The sequence below is a fragment of the Takifugu flavidus genome, chromosome 16 (assembly GCF_003711565.1).
Source record: "Takifugu flavidus isolate HTHZ2018 chromosome 16, ASM371156v2, whole genome shotgun sequence".
NCBI lineage: Eukaryota > Metazoa > Chordata > Actinopteri > Tetraodontiformes > Tetraodontidae > Takifugu > Takifugu flavidus.
Genome location: NC_079535.1, coordinates 77871 through 100000, shown reverse-complemented (window position 1 = coordinate 100000; position 22130 = coordinate 77871). Strand labels below are relative to the sequence as shown.

At 44.6% G+C, this 22130-nt stretch overlaps 2 protein-coding genes across 5 annotated transcripts in view; one reads left to right on the top strand and one right to left on the bottom strand.

Annotated features, from left to right (window-relative positions):
• LOC130540060 (uncharacterized) overlaps window positions 1–22130 on the bottom strand; it is a 101098-nt gene that overhangs the window by 66848 nt on the left and 12120 nt on the right. The gene's annotated exons all lie outside the window — the stretch shown is intronic.
• The window catches only part of LOC130540058 (kinesin-like protein KIF6), a 92812-nt gene that overhangs the window by 64210 nt on the left and 6472 nt on the right, over window positions 1–22130 (top strand). For 3 of the 4 annotated variants that reach the window (XR_008954299.1, XM_057058939.1, XM_057058940.1), the window contains 6 exons: window positions 3600–3703; window positions 9319–9424; window positions 10877–11027; window positions 12343–12492; window positions 16157–16259; window positions 18330–18385. Coding sequence is in view for 3 of the 4 variants with exons in the window: in XM_057058939.1 (XP_056914919.1) it covers window positions 3600–3703; window positions 9319–9424; window positions 10877–11027; window positions 12343–12492; window positions 16157–16259; window positions 18330–18385 (670 nt within the window). In the remaining variant the exon portion in view is untranslated. The remainder of the gene's footprint in view (window positions 1–3599; window positions 3704–9318; window positions 9425–10876; window positions 11028–12342; window positions 12493–16156; window positions 16260–18329; window positions 18386–22130) is intronic. The other variant, XM_057058941.1, reaches the window with a different exon arrangement.

Here is a 22130-nt window from a genome sequence, read left to right as displayed (position 1 = left end):
AGAGGGAGAGGACAGGAGGGGGAGAGGGAGACGGAGGGGAGAGGAGAGGAAAGGGAGGGGGAGAGGACAGGGAGAGGAGAGGAAAGGGAGGGGGAGAGGAGAGGAGAAGGAGGGGGAGGGAGAGGAGAGGAAGAGGAGAGGAGGGAGAGGAGAGGAGAGGACAGGAGAGGGAGGGGAGAGGAGAGAAATGAGGAAATCTGAAATGAGGAATTTATCGCCTGACAGTAACAAAAAACTGGGTGGGGGGGCAGCAACAGCCAAACAATACTATTCAGTTTGATTTTTTTTTTTTTTTTACAATCAAAATTGTTTCTAGGCGTTTTACAGAATCCCAGGGCCTAACCACAAACAAGCAACACTCCCCTTTAACAGGAAGAAACAGGACCAGGCTCATGAAGGGGGACCCTCCTGCTGATGACCGACTGGGTAGAGAGAGAGGAGAGGAGAGGAGAGGAGAGGAGAGGAGAGGAGAGGAGAGGAGAGGAGAGGAGAGGAGAGGAGAGGAGAGGAGAGGAGAGGAGAGGAGAGGAGAGGAGAGGAGAGCACAGAGCACAGAGCACAGAGCACAGAGCATAGAGCACAGAAACACACACAAAAATACACTATACAACAGGTCAGCGGGGCTGGAGGTCATCATGCAGCTCCGAAGGCGGCGATACCTGTAAATGAATAGGGGGGGGGGGGGGAGCAGAAAACTACACAGGAATCAGCATAACTAGTCTGCTTACAAGAAGAAGAACAAGAAGTGTAAAGAGCTAAAAAAAATACACTAAAAAATAAACAAATAAAAATGTACATATATGTACATACATATATTGCACTATCTATCATGCACTTGCACAATTGTAGAAAAGGTATACATAAATGTGACTTCTGCATTGAAGGTTAACATTATAGCATTGATGTGAAGCTGAGTGACCTCACAGCCTATAAAAATGTCCCGATGACCTTCCTGTACTTCAGTGTATCCCTCTCATATACAAATCCATTGAGAGTAGGTCAGAAAACTTCTGGATGTGGCACTTTGCAGTGTTGTATTTGAGGTCGAACCCCTAAAGACGAAGTAAGAGAGAATTATCCCTGTTGGAACCCCTGTACCAGTATAAGACACACAGTTCCAGGGCCATACATAATGTGTAATGTGTTTCATTTTGCCAGGTAGCAGTCAACTCCTGCTATCACCATCTTTGCTCTCAGCACAGTTGCTCTTTGCACCATAAGATTCAAAATTGATCTGATGAAAACCACTGTTGGGAATAACTGCAGTACACTTGATGGACACGACCAAACTCTGCAGGTTAACAGAGCTAAAGAGAGCTTACATGGAGGTCAAGATCAGGAAATACAATATTCACATAACAGGTCTTGAGGATTTGCACAAAAGCAGTAAGGCCTCCCGATTGGATTTGCTCTTTCACATTTTTGCTACACTTCTGCCATGATGTATGCAGCAATTATATTAGCAACTGGCTAACACTACCATTTACAGACAGATCTTTTTAAATATGTTCATGTTCATACGGGTCTTCTACCAGAGGCATTTGGAGTCTGAGAGTACTTTGCAGGGTCTTATCTGTTCCTAGGACTGCACTAATCTGGACAGAGATCTCTGATGTAGTTCCTGGTATCTGTTGGATCCATCTACTCAGCTTGGGGGTTACTGTCCCTAGTGTTGCCTTCACACCCCACATTCTCTCTATCTCCTTTTCAGCCCTTGGTATTTCTCCAGCTTCTCGTGTTATTTCTGCTATCACTTGGGATTGCTACATCTATCACCACCACTGTCTTCTGATGTTTATCTACCACCACTATGTCAGGCTGATTGGCCACCACCATCTCAGTCGGGATCTGGAAGTCCCACAGGATATTGGCATGCATGTTGTCTGTCACTTTTGGGGGTGTCTCCCACCTGGACCCTGGGACCTCCAGTCTGTACAGAGTACAGATGTTCTTGTCCACAATCAATCAATCAGTCAGTCAGTCAGTCAGTCAGTCAGTCAGTCAGTCAGTCAGTCAGTCAGTCAGTCTTTATATGGTGAATGTTACAATCAGAATTGCTTCTAGGCACTTTACAGAATCCCTGACTCCCAACAAACAACAGTGGCAAGGAAAAACTCGCCTTTAACAGGAAGGAGAAGGAGCGGAGACCCCGGCAGCCTCGGCCTATAGCAGCATGACTAAGATGTTAACCTAATACCGTATTTTCACGACCACAAGGTGCACTGTAATAAAAGGCGCAGTCTCAGTTATGGGTGCTATATCTGTATTTAAAACATACATAAGGCGCACCGTATTATTAGGCGCATGCTAAAACATGGAAACAACAACGGAAGTAAACAGTGAGTTTCGTCACATTTATTGAACAAAATATTCATTCTTCTGCCACAAAACCATCAAAGTTTTCATCTTCTGTATCTTCTTCCTCTTCTTCATCATCTGAATCAGACTCACCGACCGGTTCCGCCGCTGCCTCATAGTCTTTGTGCAGGAGTGTTCGCCTTCCGTCATCCAGCGCTCCCACGATGGATGGATCTCACTGGTCGGTGAGTCTGATTGAGATGATGAAGAAAAGGAATTCGGGATGTTGGACATTGAAATAGCGCAGCTGTTTAATTCAGATACAGAAGATGAAAACTTTGATGGTTTTGTGGCGGAAGAATGAATATTTTGTTCAATAAATGTGACGAAACTCACTGTATTACTTCCTTTGTCATTTTTTACTTTATGTTTTAGCATGCGCCTTATGTATGTTTTAAATACAGATATAGCACCCATAACTGAGACTGCGCCTTTTATTACATCCAAGGTAGTTTTCTCTGTCAACTGGACTGGGTTTCTTCTCTTGAAGACGTTTCGCCTTCTATCCAGAAGGCTTCTTCAGTTCTGAAATTGCTGGGGAGAGAGCTTGAAAATATATAGCCCCTGTGGACCATTTGCATGCTAATGATCTGGGTGGTCACCTGAGAGTCGTTAGCAGGGTCGTTGGTCGGGTCGTTCACCTAGTTTCTGTTGAGGTGTCTCCCCTTTGTCTGCTGGATCACATGGTGATGAGTCACTGGGTCTCCTGGAATGGTGTGAATGTTTGTTTTGCTGTTGGAAGGAGTGGAGGACTGCATTGTATGTGGGTGACAGGAAGTGCCTCAGGAACAAACATTCACACCATTCCAGGAGACCCAGTGACTCATCACTATGTGATCCAGCAGACAAAGGGGAGACACCTCAACAGAAACTAGGTGAACGACCCGACCAACGACCCTGCTAACGACTCTCAGGGGACCACCCAGATCATTAGCATGCTAATGGTCCACAGGGGCTATATATTTTCAAGCTCTCTCCCCAGCGATTTCAGAACTGAAGAAGCCTTCTGGATAGAAGGCGAAACGTCTTCAAGAGAAGAAACCCAGTCCAGTTGACAGAGAAAACTACCTTGGATACAATGACCTGGATGACTGAGAATTTACACAGACGCCTTTTATTACAGTGCACCTTATGGTCGTGAAAATATGGTAATTACATGCAATTTACAACATATATTTGTGAAACATTTTGACTCTGCTCATCCCTTAAAGCATTATTTTTGGTCTTTATGTTTGTTACAGTTAATTACACACTTAAAAATGGAGGTCCAGTGTCTAAAGGAAGAGTTATCCCTGGTAAAAGAAGGACAGAGAAATGACCGACTTACTGTGGAAGAGATAGAGAGGTATCTTGTGTTCTTTTGGCTTCAATCTAGACCTTTCTGGCACTTTTCACATACATACATACATACATACATACATACATACATACATACATACATACATACATACATACATACATACATACATACATACATACATACATACATACATACATACATACATACATACATACATACATACATACATACATACATACATATGGACTTTCTGGGCTTATGTACATTTATTGGGCAGGGTTTGCGGTCACATGTCCAGTCTGGAATAGTGTCGTCATTGTTTCATTTTGTTTCTCACATCTACATAATGCTCATGTGGGGTCAACATGGTAGCTAGTAGATAATGAAATTATGTGGTAAAATAGTAAGCAACCCAACAAGGTGTAATACTATCTCCGGGATAGGTATGGGTTAAAAATTGGCTGTGTAAAAATATCTAGCTCAGTGGGAGGAGCCTTACCTTTTAAAAAGGGCATTTCCGGCCTGCCCATGGGTAGTGGGTTTTTGGCTGTCACAGCTGACGCAGTTTAGTTTTTATGTTTTGTTTATTTTGGCAGTTGGTAAAGTAAAATAAATGTCTGAAGACTATTATACACTACGCCATCAGGTATTGTGTAGCTGAGCGGAGAAGGGCCCCGCCACAGGGTCCAAATCAATTTTGTGAAATAAATACCTGGGCTACAATTTGTAAATTACTGTAGTTTGATTCTGGACTCTCAGAAATCTTTTGTTGCTGCATCATTAGCTGCTGCTGTACACCTAAAAGGCTAATTATGGTTCTGCATAGCCTATTGCCAAAATGAATGCATTTTCACTGCAGATGGGGTTTGCCATTTACCTATGCTTCAGCAGACTGTTGTGTTCTTTTTGCAAATTCCCAAATTTAGATTCAAGCAGGCAAAGAGGAGCAACATTATTGACATTCAACATTACTGACAATTAATCCAATCACTTTTGATTTGATTAGAAAGACTTTGTTTAGTAAACAGCACACATAACAACATATTTTCGATAGCAAACAAATTTAGATCACATTGGCCAAAACAGTACAAGTATTAAGGAAGGAAGGAAGGAAGGAAGAACTTTACTGCCAAGTACGTTTTTACATATAAAAGGAATTTGACTTGGTGTTTGTTGTGTGCAGTGCAGACAAAATAACAATAATACAGTAAAATAAGAATAAAGATAAGGAAATATATAAAAATTTAAGCATATTTACAATACAATAAGAAATATGCATATTTAAAATCCAGCATAAGGAAGTGAAAAGTGTCTTGTGCAGGGTGAAGGTGGTGCGGTGGAGGAGAGTGCATGGTGCTGCTATATTGCAGCAGCCCCATAGAGTCTCTTACTCGGGGAGGGGGCGGGGGCAATGTCTGTGGGGGTCCTGGGCCTTGTGAGGAGGCGGTGGGAAAAAGCTTTTTCGGTGACGGGAAGTTTTGGTTTTTATGGACGTCAGTCTTCTGCCAGACGGGAGTGGTTTAAAAAAAATTTAAATCCAGGGTGGGAGGGGTCAGCCACAATCTTGCCTGCATGCCTCAGGGTCCTGGTGGTGTACAAGTCCTGAAGAGGGGGCAGGTAGCATCCAATCACCCTCTCTGCAGATCAGATGACACACTGCTGTCTGCCTTTGTCCTTGGCAGTGGCTGCAGCGTGCCAGTGGCGGTGTAGAAGTGCACCATCATTGTCTTTGGTAGGTTAAATTTGTTTTCTGTGCATCAGTTCACCAGGTTATCAATCTCCAGCCTAATAAGCAGACGTATCCCCTCTGGAGATGAGCCCAGTGAGGGTGGTGTCATCCGCGAACTTCAGGAGCTTGACGGACTGATGATTGGAAGTGCAGCTCTTTGTATACAGGGATAAGAGCAGAGGGGAGAGAACAGAGCCTTGCGGGGAACCAATACTGATGATCAGAGAGTCCGAGTTGTGCTTCCCCAGCCTCACATGTTGCCTCCTGTCAGACAGGAAGCCTGTGATCGACCTGCAAGTGGAGTCAGGTATGCTCAGCTGGGAGAGCTTGACTTGTAACAGTAAGCTGATATCCTGGCAGGAATCGATGAAAGACACACACGAAGCTCTTCCTCCACAGCTCTCAGTCTTTCTCTGTTTTTAGTTTTTACAGCAGTCAAGCTTGAAAAGCTCACCTCACACAGATATGTTGTGGAAAATGGGAGCAGCTTTGTTGGCCAGCATTGGGAACTCCTTTGCAGCTGCCAACCAAAAACTGTCCAAAGGTAGATCAGCAAAGCTTAGCTTGAGACCACGATCTTGTCTCAGTTCAGTTAGTTGCTCCTGCTCCTGTAAAGTCATGTCCTTTCCAACAGCTGATGGTGAGCTGAATGGGTCCCTAACCCAGTCAAGGCACTCTGTGGAGGCTGAAGAGAAATAAAATGACATCTTCTCCTCAAGAGTTTTCAGATGTTTAACTATTATCTCACCCAGTGCAGCAGTATTAACATCTTGCCATTTATTGGTGAGTGGGAACATTTCAAGATTGCCACTTTCCACATGCTGCTGCCAGAGTTGGACCTTTGAACGGAATCCATTTACTTTATCTGTACTTGTAAGCAGGTTTTCATTTCGGCCTTGCATTCGTGTGTTCAGTTCATTCAGATGATAAAAAATATCTGCCAGGTGTGCCAGCCTTGCACACCACTCATCACATGGAAGCAGCTTTGCATAATCGGAACCCTCATTTGTCAAAAAAACTTTAAGTTCCTCTCGCAGCTCATACACACGGGCCAGCACCTTGCCGCGCGACAACCATCGCACCTCCGTATGAAACAGCAAGGCTTTATGCTCTGCTCCCATTTCCTCACACAAAGCTGCAAAAATGCGACTTTTCACAGGTCGTGACTTCACAAAGTTTACCATGTGCACAACATCATCCAACACAGGAACGAGGTCTGCTGGTAAAGTCTTGGCAACGAGGGCTTCACGGTGTAAAAAACAGTGCGTGATGAGCACATCTGTTTTTTTTTCCTTCACTCTGCTTACAAAGCCTTTGGTGCGTCCGACCATGGCTGCAGCTCCGTTAGTGCACACACTCGTGCAGTTTTCCCACTTAAGTACTCCTCTTTCCAGATATTCTGATGTAACCCGAAAAATTTCCTCTCCTGTTGTTTTTCCTGGCAAAGCCTTGCAAAAGTTTTCTCCATCCACAAAACACACATTAGCCAAGAGTTGAGCATGTCCACTTATATCAGTTGACTCATCAAGTTGCAATGCAAATTTCTTACTGATACGGATCTTGTCCAAAACCACACTTTCGATGTCTGCAGACATCTCATCAATACGTCTGGAAATCGTGTTATCTGAGAGAGGGACTTTGGCTATTTCCTTAGCCGCTACGGGTCCGAGCATCTCGTTTACAATGGCTTTGCAGGCGGGAAGTATTAATTTCTCTGCCACAGTGTGGGACTTTTTTGATTTAGCCACAAGTTCAGCGACGTGGTAGCTAGCTTTAAGGGCTCTCTCGTTTACCTTTGCAGTTTTTCTCATGAAATCTGCCTGTTTCTCTGTGTGTTCACACAGGCAAACAAAATACTCAACATTTTTATTTTGAAGTGAAGGGTGTTTCGTTTGGAGATGGCGTTTAAGCTTACTTGGGACCATAGCACTGTTGGAGAGCTTTTCACCACATACCAAACACAATGGAGTCGGCGCCGTTGCATCTCCGGTAAAAGTAAATCCAAATGAAAGATAGCTTTCGTTGTATTGCCTCGCGCCAGAAATTTTGCTCGATGTCACCGTCTTTGCTTTCTTTTGACCTCCACTCATACTGGGGCCTTCATATGGGTCTGGATTTTGTCCAGGGTCCAGTTCAGAGCCAGAATTTTTTCTCTTCAAAAACGTATCCATCACTCTCACCACTGTCCCGCTATCCACAACGCCACCGTAAACGTCACCTGCCGCGGCATTGATGCATTACTAATTCGCTTGTCTCCAAGCACAATGCAATTAACAATTAGCTACCTACCTACCACCACCTACTGGTATGAAAGAGTACTACATGGTTACTCTGCCAGGCGCTAGACCGCACAGGCACAAAAATTTGATAATTTCCCACGGCACACCTGATAATATCTCACGGCAGTGGTTGAAAAACACTGATCTAGATGAGTTGCCAGTTTATTGCAAGGCACTAAATGAGTATCACAGGTTTGGTAACTTGCTCAAGGGAACCTTCCCCTATTACCAGAAGGCCTTTGATGTTTTCTATGTACTGGAGTTCAAACCAAGAACCCTCCGCAACCCTCCACTAGCAGCAGTGACAGTTTCCACAGACATTATCTGTATGGTAGACACATACAATTGGCATGAAGCAGGTGCCCTCCTGAACAGTAGTCAAAGAAAGCCTTATTTTGTATTATTCAATATGCAGACATTCAAGGAAAAAAAAAAAGATTACTCTCTCTTGGTGTAACAACAGACATTAGGCACACATACACACACATGTAAATTCACTTACAATCGAGACTACTTACTGTTGTCTTATGCCCAGAACTGTATGTTTTGTGACTGTGTGAATATTCTTCATTTAAAAGAACGTTGAAGAGACACATATGTGTTACAAATGGTTTTAATTTGCATGAATATTCCCCCCACCTCCTTTTCATTACATTAGATTAAACAAATTCAGTAGCTTGGTCAGTTCCTCCATCCATCCATCCATCCATCCTCTACCGCTTATCTGGGGTCGGGTCGCGGGGGCAGCAGCCTAAGAAGAGAGGCCCAGACTTCCCTCTCCCCAGCTACCTCTTCCAGCTCATCCAGAGGGATATATAATGTGTCCTGGGTCTTCCCGGGGGTCTCCTACCGGAGGGACATGCCCTGAACACCTCACCAGGGAGGCGTCCAGGAGGCATCCTAACTAGATGCCCAAGCCACCTCATCTGGCTCCTCTCAACGCGGAGGAGCAGCCGCTCTACTCCGAGCTCCTCCCGGATGGCAGAGCTTCTCACCCTATATCTAAGGGAGAGCCCAGCCACCCTACGGAGGAAGCTCATTTTGGCCGTGATCTTGTTCTTTCGGTCATTACCCAAAGCTCATGACCATAGGTGAGGGTAGGAACAAAGGTCTACCGGTAAATTGAGAGCTGAGCCGAAAGGTGAAGCTCTCTCTTCACCACTACGGACCGGTGCAGAGTCCGCATTACTCCTGGGCTACCACCTTATCGTGGTGGAGGGGTTTGCGTGTCCCATTGATCCTAGGAGCTCCGTTGTCTGGGGCTATATGCCCCTTGTGGGGCCACCCATGGCAAACAGGTCCTAGGTGAGGGATCAGACAAAGCGTAGCCCAGGACCCCCTCATGATGAAAAACAACATTGGTGCCAAGTTTCCCTTGCCCGGATGCGGGTCACCAGGGCCCACTCCTGGAGCCAGGCCTGGGGGTGGGGCACGTTGGCGAGCGCCTGGTGGCCGGACCTCTGCCCATTAAGTCCGGCCGGGCACAGCCCGAAGAGGCAACATGGGACTCCCTTCCCGTGGGCTCACCACTTGCAGGAGGGGCCAAGGGGGTCAGGTGCATTGTGTTTTGGGTAGCTGCCAAAGGCAGGGACCTGGGCAGTCTGATCCCCGGCTGCATAAACTGGTCAGTTCCTTTGTTTCTTTTTCTTTAGATTGCATGAATTAGTCAAGATATTTCTGGATGACCCTGATCCAGAAGTGGCATTGTCAGTGGGAGCAGACATGAGAAAAATCCAGTACTGTTTCTGCTGGCTAAAGGTAATGTTTTATATTGTAAATATTTACATGTCGATTACACTGGGTTACAAAATAAACTTTTTGTAAATTCCCTAGGTGTTTTTCAATTAAGACCATTTTGCATTGCTTAATCCAACAATGGCATCCATTTTTCACAATCAGGTCAGGTTTTTATGCTAATTTGACTTTGAAAAATCCGATCTTCTGACTTAATCTGTACCGTACACCCTGTCCCTCTCTTAAAAAATAAATGGAGGAAATCTTGATGTCTGGGAAAAAGGTCTTGTTGTGGTAAAAAGGTGATGCAAGCACTGTCAGAGAGGAGGTTCTTTTGCTTCAATCTGGATGCCAATAGATTGGCAGAGAACTATTATAAGATGACATCGTGAACTCGATCATTTAGCTCCTTTTGTGAAAAAAGGATGTAGAGCATCGATGTTAAAAGCCACTTCTTCATCTTCAGATGTAGCAGTCGGTGACACCGTTTTTGCAGCTCCCTCAAAACCAGGGGAATTCCAAACTTCAGACAACTCTTCTTACCTTTGGTGCACTGATGCAGATTCTCTGTGCATGACTGGCACACCATGGTGCCCAACCTTTATCCTATTCACTGTGGATGTAGCATAATACCCCATCTTATAGCTAAAGCCATTTAATTGTAATATTAAAAAAACCTTTTAGTCCTAAGTTGGCCCATGCACAATCTTCAGAATCTGTTAATTGCAAGGAATATTTAAAAAAAAACCTCACATCACATGAAGTGAAAACACCCGTACATATAAACAAAAACATTAAAAGAACAAATATGTAGCTTAGTTCAGAAAGTTGACCTGCCCGATTGAGTAAAACCAATGTGATTTTTGGATTCAGCACAGCAAAATGATCCTATACCAACTAACAAACAAATGATAATTTTGGTGTTGATCAGTGTTATTGTTACTAATCTGTAGTTATTCTGTAATAAATATATATAATATTTATATAATTATCTGTAATATTTATCATTATGTTTTTAATCATTTTTTTTTCAAGATCCAAATTCTATGTGTTTGAAGATTTTGAACAGATAATGTTATAGATGCAAATATAATATAGATACAATTATAATGTTATAATGTAAGTATAAAAATCAAGGTTTAAATTCAACATAAGTGTCATTTATTAAGTTACTGTGACCTTTATATGCAAGATCTATTCTTCTTCCTGTCCTTTTTGGCAGACTCAACTTTCACTAACGAGATCTTGTAAGATCTCGTTAGTGAAAATTGATGGCAGATACTATTTAATATGGAGTCATGTAGAGTCATAGGAGTAGAACTAAAACAAACTGACTGGGTTTTATGAGCTCAAAAAAAGGTGCGCATCAGTGAGTACCCGTCCACTTAAAGCACTTATAGACCAAATTCGTTCAGGTTATTTTCTAGAATCTCTCTCTCTCTCTGCATGTGTGTATGTATGTGTTTTTCTCCTTAGAGGATGATCATGGATAAGCAAGAAAAAAGAAGGATGTGCAGCGATGCACAGAAGTCAGCAACTGTAAATAAAGTTTTGAAAGCCTGCCCCCAGAGTTCAGAAGAAAGAAGCATATTGAAGAAGATGCTGATGCAGCGTGACCAGGAGATCAGTATCCTTGACATTGAACTTCTTCCCACTGAAGTTTTTATGCCAAGATTTTTTTCCCACTATATTTTTTGTAAGACACACATATATATATATACATATACATATATACACACACACATATATATATATATATATACATATATATATATATATATATATATATATATATATATACACACACATACACACACACACACATATATACACACACACACACACACACACACACACATTGCAGAGCCACTTCCTGGATTACACGCTTTAAAGACCTAACATTAATTTAACATCTGTAATGCAAACTGTATCAGGATACATTTTCCATTGAGTGCTAATTGTATCAATTAAATGACTGAGGGCCAAGGTCATATTAGCATCAGGCAGTATGTATACAGTCATTACCAAGAAGACTATTACATACTTCAGTGTTAAGGTTGGGTTTTTACAGGACCCAAATACAGGCAAAACACAAAGAGAAATAGTCCAACAACTAGTCTTTATTTAGTAAATTCAACTGGCAGTCCTCCTGGACCGCAGGGAAGACCGCAGTCTTCCGGGGTGCACGGCTAGCTCCAGCGTGAAGCCAACACGGGAGTCAGTCTGCACGTTCTCCAGTCCAGCAGGGTGGTGTGGAGACCTTAAACAAGCAGGGGAAACCACCAAAACTCTCTGACCCTGGTAGCTCTCCATCCCTAAATATGTGACTTGATGTAAATTGCCCACAGGTGCGCCCACCTGCAGCACCAGCTGCAGCAAATCAGCTCATCCACACCCCCTGCAGGAAAAACCAAACACACAAACCGGAACACTGGACCCCAACACTTCAGACTCTGAATCACATAATGTAGACAGTGCTATGTAACCCATGCTTTTTCTGGCTAGATGGTAATACATGACAGAAACACATGTGACACAAACTCAAACAAAGTGTGTGCATTTCAAATATTTTTTAAGACATAATTTAATCCAAGTATGTTGGGCCAAAAAGGACCATTTACATGGTTTCATTATACTGTTATACAATATACGTGTAGATCAGTTAGTTTAATCCTGTTTTAAATCAATTGAAATGTGAAATAATTGTATAATAATCACTTATGTGAAATAATTGCTTCCATAAGTCAAAATCATTCACCCCTTGTCTGCTCTGGGTAGGGCACTGAGGTTAGCCAGGACATGATATAGATAACACAATTTAAATTACACTTTACAGTTTACATGAAACAAAAATGCTGTTTAAACTATAATTTGATCATTTTATTTGATTTTTCTATTTAGCACTTCTGGAAATCATAATTCTTGACTCAGCAACCCTACAGGTAACCTTGTAAGGATGTTGAAGAACAATAATCCTGCTTGGTTTGCTGATATCAAGGGTGGCCTAGCCCTGCCATGCCAAAGTGAAATAAATGTGTATAAACCTCAGGGAAATGTCAACACCATGCCTGTAGAGAGTGAAGCACAGACAGGTAAGATGAGAGGACAGGAAGCTCTTTTTAAAATGTTTAAAAATAGTGAGCACAATGACTAATAGCTGTTAGCTACTAATGCTAGAAAGTTGATTGAGAAATAAGCCGAGTTGTGTTTTCATTGTTCATGTCGTTCGAATCTTGTTGTTGCTGTTTATTTTATTTTATTTTATTGCTTAATATAATAAATTATAAATCAGTCGTCAGATAATCATGAGAGACACCTCATTATCACCTATCTACTGCACATCTCCAGTCATTCATACATCTAATGCTCATATCATCAGTGTTGTATCCTGGTATCTATGGGTGTTTCGAGTAGTACCACTGACAAATGCTTTAATGATTGAATCTCAGCCTGCGTCCAAGTGGCCTACTACTACTGAGCCCACTGGTCTCCCCTTCTGAGCCACAGTCATTTTGATGCCTTCTCTGCTGCCTCCAAATTTTTATTGGGACTTTTTCTCAGATCTGGGTTGTGTAGGCCATATTTAGAGGAGAGCTGGCAAACCCCCTGCAGAACCACCTCTACTGGCATGCATCTGATCGGATTACCTGTTACCGACCCTGCCTGTCTTCGTTCTGCCTGCCTCGCCTGTTCCCTGGACAACCTACCTGCTTTCTGCCCCTGGCTACGACTTCTGCCTCAGCGTTTCTGGTTCCTGTCTGCTCACCTGGTTTTGACTTCTCCGCCTGGCCCCGACTTCGCTGCTGCTCGTCCCCAGTCTGCTCAGCTACATCGTCAGCCTCCTCTTCTGTAAGACCCTTTCTGTCACTCCTGCCCACTGTCAGCGGAACAGCACGGTTCTGAGGATTTACGTCTTTCCCCCTTGGTTCCGCATTCCGGCTCTGCTCGACCTACTCTCCGAGCCTGCAACCCATACACTTTGTGCAGGCCCTGAGCCTGAAGAACATAATATTTCCTGTGTTTCCTTGTCTGCCTGAGTTCCTGTTTGCCCGTGTGCTCATAAAAGTCATTACCACGGTCCAGTTTTCCAGAGTGCTGCTTTTGGGTCCTAATTGCACCCGTCACATGAGAAGGGGGATAAGGAGAGGCAAGGCCAGCTACAGGAGAAAGCTGGAGGAGCGCCTCAAGGGGAGCAGTGCCAGAGAAGTCTGGAGAGGCCTAAAAACCATCTCAGGCCACACAAAGGACAGTGGGAGGGGCCCTGAATCTGAGGGCCAGGACTGGGCAAATGAGTTGAATTTCTTCAACAGATTTGACTGTGCCGCCCCTCCCTCTCCACTGACCAAAGCCCAGACCTGACTGTGCTGTCACATCACCATCCCCCCTCTTCCCCCGTAACACCTCCAACACCAGCAGCTCTCTTCTCACACCATGCTACCTCCCTCCACTCCCTGCTGGATCGACCCTCACACTCCAACCCCCATACTCACTCACCAGGAGTCACACCTCGCCTCTCCATAACAGCTGATCAGGTGAGGAAGGAGCTGAGGAGGACCAAGACAAGGAAAGCTACTGGCCCTGATGGCATCAACTCCAGACTACTTAAGGACTGTGCAGATCTGCTCTGTGGAGTACTCCTGCACATCTTTAACCTGAGTCTCAGTCTGGAGAGAGTTCCACTCCTGTGGAAAACATCATGTGTCGTTCTGGTTCCTAAGACTGCGCACGCCAGGGAGCCCAACCACTTCAGGCCAGTGGCTTTAACCTCTCACCTGATGAAGACCATGGAAAGGATCGTTCTCACCCACCTCCGACAGCTGGTGGACGGCAAGATGGACCCTCTACAGTTTGCATATCGACCGGGAATTGGTGTGGATGACGCTGTCATCTACCTGCTGCACCGGTCACTTTCACACCTAGAGGGCACCGGTAGCACTGTGAGAGTCATGTTCTTTGATTTCTCCAGTGCCTTCAACACAATCCAGCCATCATTGCTGAGAGGGAAGGTGGAGGGAGCCGGAGTCGACTGTCACCTAGCTGCCTGGACCACCGACTACCTCACCAACAGACCGCAGTACGTGAGGCTCCAAGACTGTGAGTCCAATGTGATAGTCTGCAGCACGGGGGCACTGCAGGGTACAGTTCTCTCTCCCTTCCTCTTCACTCTCTACACATCTGACTTCAGCTACATCTCAGACAGCTGCCACCTCCAGAAGTTCTAAGATGACACAGCCATCGTTGAACATGTGTCTGAGGAAAACGAACTGGAGTACAGGGAGGTCATCACCAACTTTGTCGCCTGGTGTGAACTGAACCATCTGCACACCAACGCCAGCAAGACAAGGGAGGTGATGATCGACTTCAGTAGGAAGGCTCCTCACATTGCACCCGTGAACATCCAGGGTTTGGACATTGAGATTGTAGAGGAGTACAAATACCTGGGTGTTCACCTCAACAATAAACTGGATTGGACTCATAACACAGACGCCCTGTACAAGAAGGGCCAAAGTCGTCTTCATCGGTTGAAGACTGAGGTCCTTTGGAGTGTGCAGGACACTGCTTTGGACTTTTCATGACTCTGTGGTGGCATCAGTGATCTTTTACGATGTGGTCTGCTGGAGTTGTGGAAGCTCAGAGGGACAGGAAGAGACTCAACAAACTGGTCAGAAGGGCTGGCTCACTCCTGGACTGCTCTCTGGACTCTTGAGGAGGTGGGTGAGAGGAGGATGTTAGCCAAGACATCAATTATGGACACCCCCTCTCACCCCCTACACGAGACTGTGGGGGCCTTAAGCAGCTCCTTCAGCAGCAGACTGTTACACCCACGGTGTAAAAAGGAACAGTACCGCAGGTCATTCATCCCAACTGCTGTCAGTTTGCACAACAATCACAACTTGTAATGTAGTACCAATAACCCATGGTTGGCATATTTTTTTCTGCACTACTTAATCATACTACCTCCGGAATCTCTTATTTTTCATTTTTCTTATAGTGTAATATTCCCTTCTGTATATAATTTCCCCCTCTGTATACAATGTATAATTTACATACTAATAGTTTTTCTTTTAGTGTTGTATACCACTGGCTACTTCTGTAACACGTGAATTTCCCCGAAGTTTTCTTATTTTATCTTATCTTATGCGATTTTTCAACTGGTCTTAAAATTTTGATCAGGAATGTATTTTTACAGGTCTTTTCAACAGCTCCACAGTGCTCTTGTCATTCGTCTGTTGTCCTTAATTTGCTAACTTGAGCTCCGTTTGGTTCTGGTCCTTTTTATGCTTTTATCCTTTCATTGAAGCAATATGCAAGAGCTTCAAGAACCTATTCCTGAGGTTGCACTGTAGAGCCAATTCTGTGGGCCCATTTATGGAAACTTCATCAAAAGGCCACGTTTGAAAAGTTTTGGAAAGGTTTTGAGCATACAGGTATTTTGGCTCTGGAGAGACCAATTTCACTTAGATATTAATAGTAATATTTGGGGGGGAAAGCTCACACAGAGCCAAGCTACACGCACACCGACACACTACTGTGTGTGTGCGTGTGTGTGTGTGTGTGTGTGTGTGTGTATACACATCTCATGCAAGTAATAGAGGGCAGCCATTCTATGACACCTGGGGAGCACCTCAAGCACCCAGGAGATAAAGTGGCACTTTACTAGCTACCAGTGAATACTCCTGGTTTATTTGTCATTCTATGAAGATGGAGAATGATACAGACAGAGAAAACAAAATAATTATTTCCTTTTTCTCCTAGTTCTACAGCAAATGAAGACAAATGAAGAGCCTTTCGAGACATTTATGGGAAGTGAAGACAATCTGACCATTGACAAGAATATTATATCTAGACTAAAACAGAGGTTAGTGACATGACAAATGTTTATATTTTGATGATGCCATATAAATAATGGATTTTATCACCAGGGGAGCAACAGAAGGTAAGGCGCCTGAACAAATATGCTAGAGGGAACATAGAAAGTCTAAGTAATGCTCATAAAAATTCACTGGATGCATGCCACATATTGAGAATTAAAAAAAAAAACAACTCACAAACTGATTTGCTGACTTCGGAATCCAAACGGTGAAGACTAGGAACAAGAGTCAACGCAGGACAAGTCTGGAATAGAGCCTGGAATAGAGTTGAGCAGGAACGGGTGACAAAACCAGAAGTGAGAAAATTTAATTTAGAAAAAACAGCTTTATTTGCCACTCTTACAAAAGAACATACATTTAATTTAGATCTTTAAAAACACTCACCCAGAATAAATATATACATAAATAAATAAATAATCTATCTAATCCAGGGGTCACCAACCTTTTTGAAACCAAGAGCTACTTCATGGGTACCGAGTCATGTGAAGAGCGACCAGCTTGACACACTCCTCTAAAATAACAAATTCTGTGTATATATATATATATATATATATATATATATACACATACACACACACACACACAGTATATATACTGTATATATATTCCTCGCCCTCCTGGGCGGTGCCTCCTTCCTTTCTTCAGACTCGGGTCCTCTGGGAGTCTGAGGGTTCTGCGCAGGATCTGGGGCAAGTCCCACAGGATCTTGGCCTGCTTGTTCTCCAGCACCTTCGGGGTGGCTCCCACCTGGACCCTGGGACCCCCAGTCCATACTCAGTGCAGATGTTCCTGTACACTATGCCAGCCACCTGGTTATGCTGCTCCATGTATGCCTGCTAACATCGTGCACCCTGCTGTGATGTGCTGGACTGTCTCAGGGGCATCTCCACACAGTCTGAACCTGGGGTCTTGTCTGGTATGGTAGACCCTGGCCTCTATTGCTCTGGTGCTCAGGGCCTGTTCTCGTGCAGCAATGAGTAATGCCTCTGTGCTGTCTTTCAGTCCGGCTTTGCCAGCCACTGGTATGTTTTCTCGATATCAGCCACTTCCTCAATTTGTCGGCGGTAAATTCCATGCATGGGCTTGTTCTTCCATGATAGCCCCTCAGGTTCCTCCTCCTTGGTGGGCTTTTTTTGTTGTGTGAGGTATTCACTTAGCAGCGGGTCAGTGCGGGCCATCTTCTTGATGTACTCTCGGAGGCTTGTTGTTTCCTCCTAGACAGTAGTTCGGACACTTACTAGTCCTCGGCCACCTTCCTTTTGCTTTGTGTACAGCCTCAGGACACTGGACTTAGGGTGAAACCCTCCGTGCATGGTGAGGAGCTTGATGTCAGTGGCTTGTATCTCTTCCAGTGGCCAGGGCATTAAGCCAGCAGGGTATCTGATTACTAGCAGGGCGTAGGTGTTTATGGCCTGGATCTTATGCTTACCATTTAGCTGACTTTCCAGGACCTGCCTTAACCTCTGTAGGTATTTAGCTGTGGCTGATCTCCTAGCTGCCTCCTCATGGTTACCATTTGCCTGTGGGATCACCAGGTATTAGTAACTGTCCTTCACATCTGTGATGTTCCCTTCAGGTAGGTCAACCCCATCAGTTGTGATCACCTTTCCTCTTCTAGATACCATTCGACTACATTTGTCTAGCCCGAATGACATCCCGATGTCATTGCTGTAGGTCCTAGTGAGGTGAATCAGAGCTTCGATGTCACACTCGTGACTTGGAAAGATCTTAGACTATAGGGGTGGTGGTTCCTGAAGTGTGCTGCTTTCTTGGCAGTCTTTTCAAGCTGTACCAGTCCAAAGGCACTCAAATGAAAAGATGTGCCAATATGTCGATGTCGGTTCTCATTCATCCAGGTCATGTTAATCTGTGAAGGTCTAGCAAAGGGTCAACTGGACTGTTGAGACAACTAATGACTCACCTGATGTGCACCACCATCAACTGGTTTCTATGGGCCTTTAAAAAATACCTAAAAGACCTTTACAGTACCTACAGTATTTGGCACATGTATAACATGTTCTCTGAATTCCTATGAATACTATGCATTTTTTTAACAGGGTGACTGAGGCCAGAAGACTTGGTGAGCAACTGAAAGTGTCCAAAAACAGAATTCGTAAGTTGTCTTAAGATGAAGGTTTACATACCTTTATTTTTCAGAACTGGAGATTTGGTTTTAATGACTCATAATGTCATCCATCCATCTTCAACTACTGATTGCAATACATTTCCAGTGTTCATTTAGCCATTTAACAAGCCGAGATGTTTTAAACCTGTAGGTGACCTCACACATAGAGGGATTTTTGTGGCTGTTTTTAATTTTTAAGGTAATTGATAGTGCTCGGTAGTTGATAGTTGGCACGCTAGTATTGGCAGCTATGTGTGAATGAATTAATTAAATTTTCTCCAGTGTGTGCTTCTACCTTTTTCTCCTGTGCATCAGTGATTATCCAATATATTTTACTGTATATCCTATGGATATTTGGGACTGCAATTTGAAACAGGCTTGCAAAAAGTTTGTTTAAAAGAGAGAGGATCTGCTTGCAATGAGGAAGAGGAGAGATGTAGGTGTCCATTACCCTGTTCCCTTGGTTGAGTTTCTTTGGCAGCATAGCTGGAGCTAGAGTAAAGACTAGCTTAAGAAACAGTGAAGGATCAATCAATGCAATCCATATAAATGTGAAAATTGCAACAGACTTGAAAGCACATTAACTATACTAGGGGAGCAGGGAGAGAGTAAACTAATTTAATATCTTCGTTAACAGATCTGAATCTACATATGCCTTCTCCCCCACCCACATCACTGCTCTCTTATCCTGTCCACCTCAGTCTGATCCTCTCTCACAAGTTTCCTGTTACTCCTCCATTTCCTCAATCTCCAGCACCATGTTTCAAGTTTAAGTTTCATTTTATTTATTTTTATGGCACTTTTCACAGTGACTTTTCAGACCTGTTTGTCTTTACACTCTACGCATTCTATATTATGCAAACTGTTTATCTCTGATGACACTGCCATTATTGCAGCTCGACACTTCCAAGACAAAGGAGATGGTATTGAACTATATAGAACAATTATACGGTATAAAAAACAAACAAAAAAACCCCTCTTCCTCGCCCTCCTGGGCGGTACCTCCTTTCAGAATCGGGTCCTCTACCAGAGGCCTGTGAGTCTGAGGGTTCTGCGCAGGATCTTAGCTGTTCCTAGGACTGCGCTCTTCTGGACAGAGATCTCTGATGTGGTTCCTGGTATCTGTTGGAGCCATCTACTCAGGTTGGGTGTTACTGCCCCTAGTGTCTCAATCACTACTGGGATCACTGTTGCCTTCATGCCCCACATTCTCTCTATCTCCTCCTTCAGCCCTTGGTACTTCTCCAGCTTCTCGTGTTCCTTCTTCCTGATGTTGCTATCACTTGGGATTGCTACATCTCTCACCACAACTGTCTTTTGGTGTTTATCCCCACCACTATCTCAGGCTGGTTGGCCACCACCATCTTGTCAGTCTGGATCTGGAAGTCCCACAGGATCTTGGCCTGCTTGTTCTCCAGCACTTTTGGGGGTGTCTCCCACCTGGACCCTGGGACCTCCAGTCCATACGCAGTGCAGATGTTCCTGTACACTATGCCAGCCACCTGGTTATGCCGCTCCATGTATGCCTTGCCTGCTAACATCGTGCACCCTGCTGTGATGTGCTGGACTGTCTCAGGGGCATCTCCACACAGTCTGCACCTGGGGTCTTGTCTGGTGTGGTAGACCCTGGCCTCTATTGCTCTGGTGCTCAGGGCCTGTTCTTGTGAAGCAATGAGTAATGCCTCTGTGCTGTCTTTCAGTCCGGCCTTTGCAAGCCACTGGTATGTTTTCTTGATATCAGCCACTTCCTCAGTTTGTCGTTGGTACATTCCATGCATGGGCTTGTCCTTCCATGATAGCCCCTCAGGATCCTCCTCCTTGGTGGGCTTTTTTTGTTGCCAGAGGCATTCACTCAGCAGCGGGTCAGTACGGGACATCTTCTTGATGTACTCTCAGAGGCTTGTTGTTTCCTTCTGGACAATAGTTTGGACACCTACTCATCGCTCGCTCCCCTTCCTTTCGCTTTGTGTACAGCCTCAAGACACTGGGTATCTGATTACTAACAGGGCATAGGTGTTTATGGCCTGGATCTTATGCTTATCATTCAACTGACTTTCCAGGACCTTTCTTAACCTCTGTAGGTATTTGGCTGTGGCTGATCTCCTAGCTGCCTCCTCATGGTTACCATTTGCCTGTGGGATCCCCAGGTATTTGTTACTGTCCTTCACATCTGTGATGTTCCCTTCAGGTAGGTCAACCCCATCAGTTGCGATCACCTTTCCTATTCTAAATACCATCCACCCACATTTGTCTAGCCCGAATAACATCCCGATGTCCTTGCTGTAGATCCTAGTGAGGTGAATCAGAGAGTCAATGTCACGCTTGTTCTTGGCATACAGCTTGATGTCATCCATGTAGAGGAGGTGGCTGACGGTTGTTCCATTTCAGAACTGGTACCCATGGCCACTCTTGGTGATGATCTGGCTGAGGGGGTTTAGGCCTATGCAGAACAGCAGGGGGGACAGAGCATCTCCTTGATATATGCCACAATTGATGCTCACCCGTGCAATTGGCTTTGAGTTGGCCTCCAGACTCGTGTTCCACAGCTTCATGGAATTCTGGATGAACTCTCTTAGTGTCCTGTTGATGTTATACAGCTTTATGCACTCCAGGTTGGTGTGCTCTGCTCATGTATTCATCAATGTGCCTTCTGATCTTAGCCGCTATGATGCCTGATAGGAGCTTCCATGTGGTGCTAAGGCAGGTTATGGGCCAGTAGTTGGACGGTATTGTGCCCTTCTGGGGATCCTGCATTATGAGGACTGTCCGGCCTTGGGTTAACCACTCTGGGTGGTCCCCTGATGTTAGCAGCTGGTTCATCTGTGCTGCCAGGCATTCATGGAGTGCAGTCAGCTTCTTAAGCCAGTAGGCGTGGATCTTATCAGGCCCTGGTCCTGTCCAGCTCTTCATTTTAGACACTCTTGTTTGGTGATGACTACTGGGACTTGTGATGGAAGTTGGCTGTGCTCTGTCTGTAGGTCTGTCTCTGTCTCCCAGATACTCTTCCAGTATTGCTCAGTCTCAGCCCTGGGCGGGTCTGTCGCCATCTTGATGCCCTGCCATTGAGAGTAGACCTTTGCTGGACTGGAGAACACCTTGTTAAATCTCCTTGCCTCTACTACTCTTGTGTACCTCTTTAATCAGGTAGCTAGGTCTGTGAGCCTTTGTTTAGCAGTCTCCAGTACCTCAGTTGTAGACAGTTTGTTATATTTCTTGGGCAGCTCTGTCTTTAGATTCACGCCTCTGCTCAGCTCTGTTAGAAGGCTGACTTCTCTCCATGTGGCCATGATTTTAGCCTCTAGCCTTCTCCTCCATGGGGCTATTTGCTCCCTCTGGAAGTTCATGCTCTTCATCTTGTAGCCAAGCATCTGTAGAATTACTGTTGCCGCTTCATACATACTGTTGTCGCTCCATCTCTACCACTGCCATCTCAGTGATGGTAGTGGTAGAGATGGAGTGGCAACAGTATGTATCTCAGAGATGGGAGTGGTAGGGATGGCTGACGTTGCTGCGTGTCCTCCAGTAGGGATTGATCTGGTACTTTGTGTGTTACCCTTGGTAGTTGAGTTCACAGGTTAGCTGCCCTTGTCATTGGGGCTTTGTACCCAATCTCAATATTGGGGGTGATGATTAAATCACCCCACACTGACCTGGCGACCCCTTGCCGTGGTTGAGGCACACCACCGTGTCTAGTCAATCTCTAGCTGTGACAGCAGCTTCTTATTGCGGATAT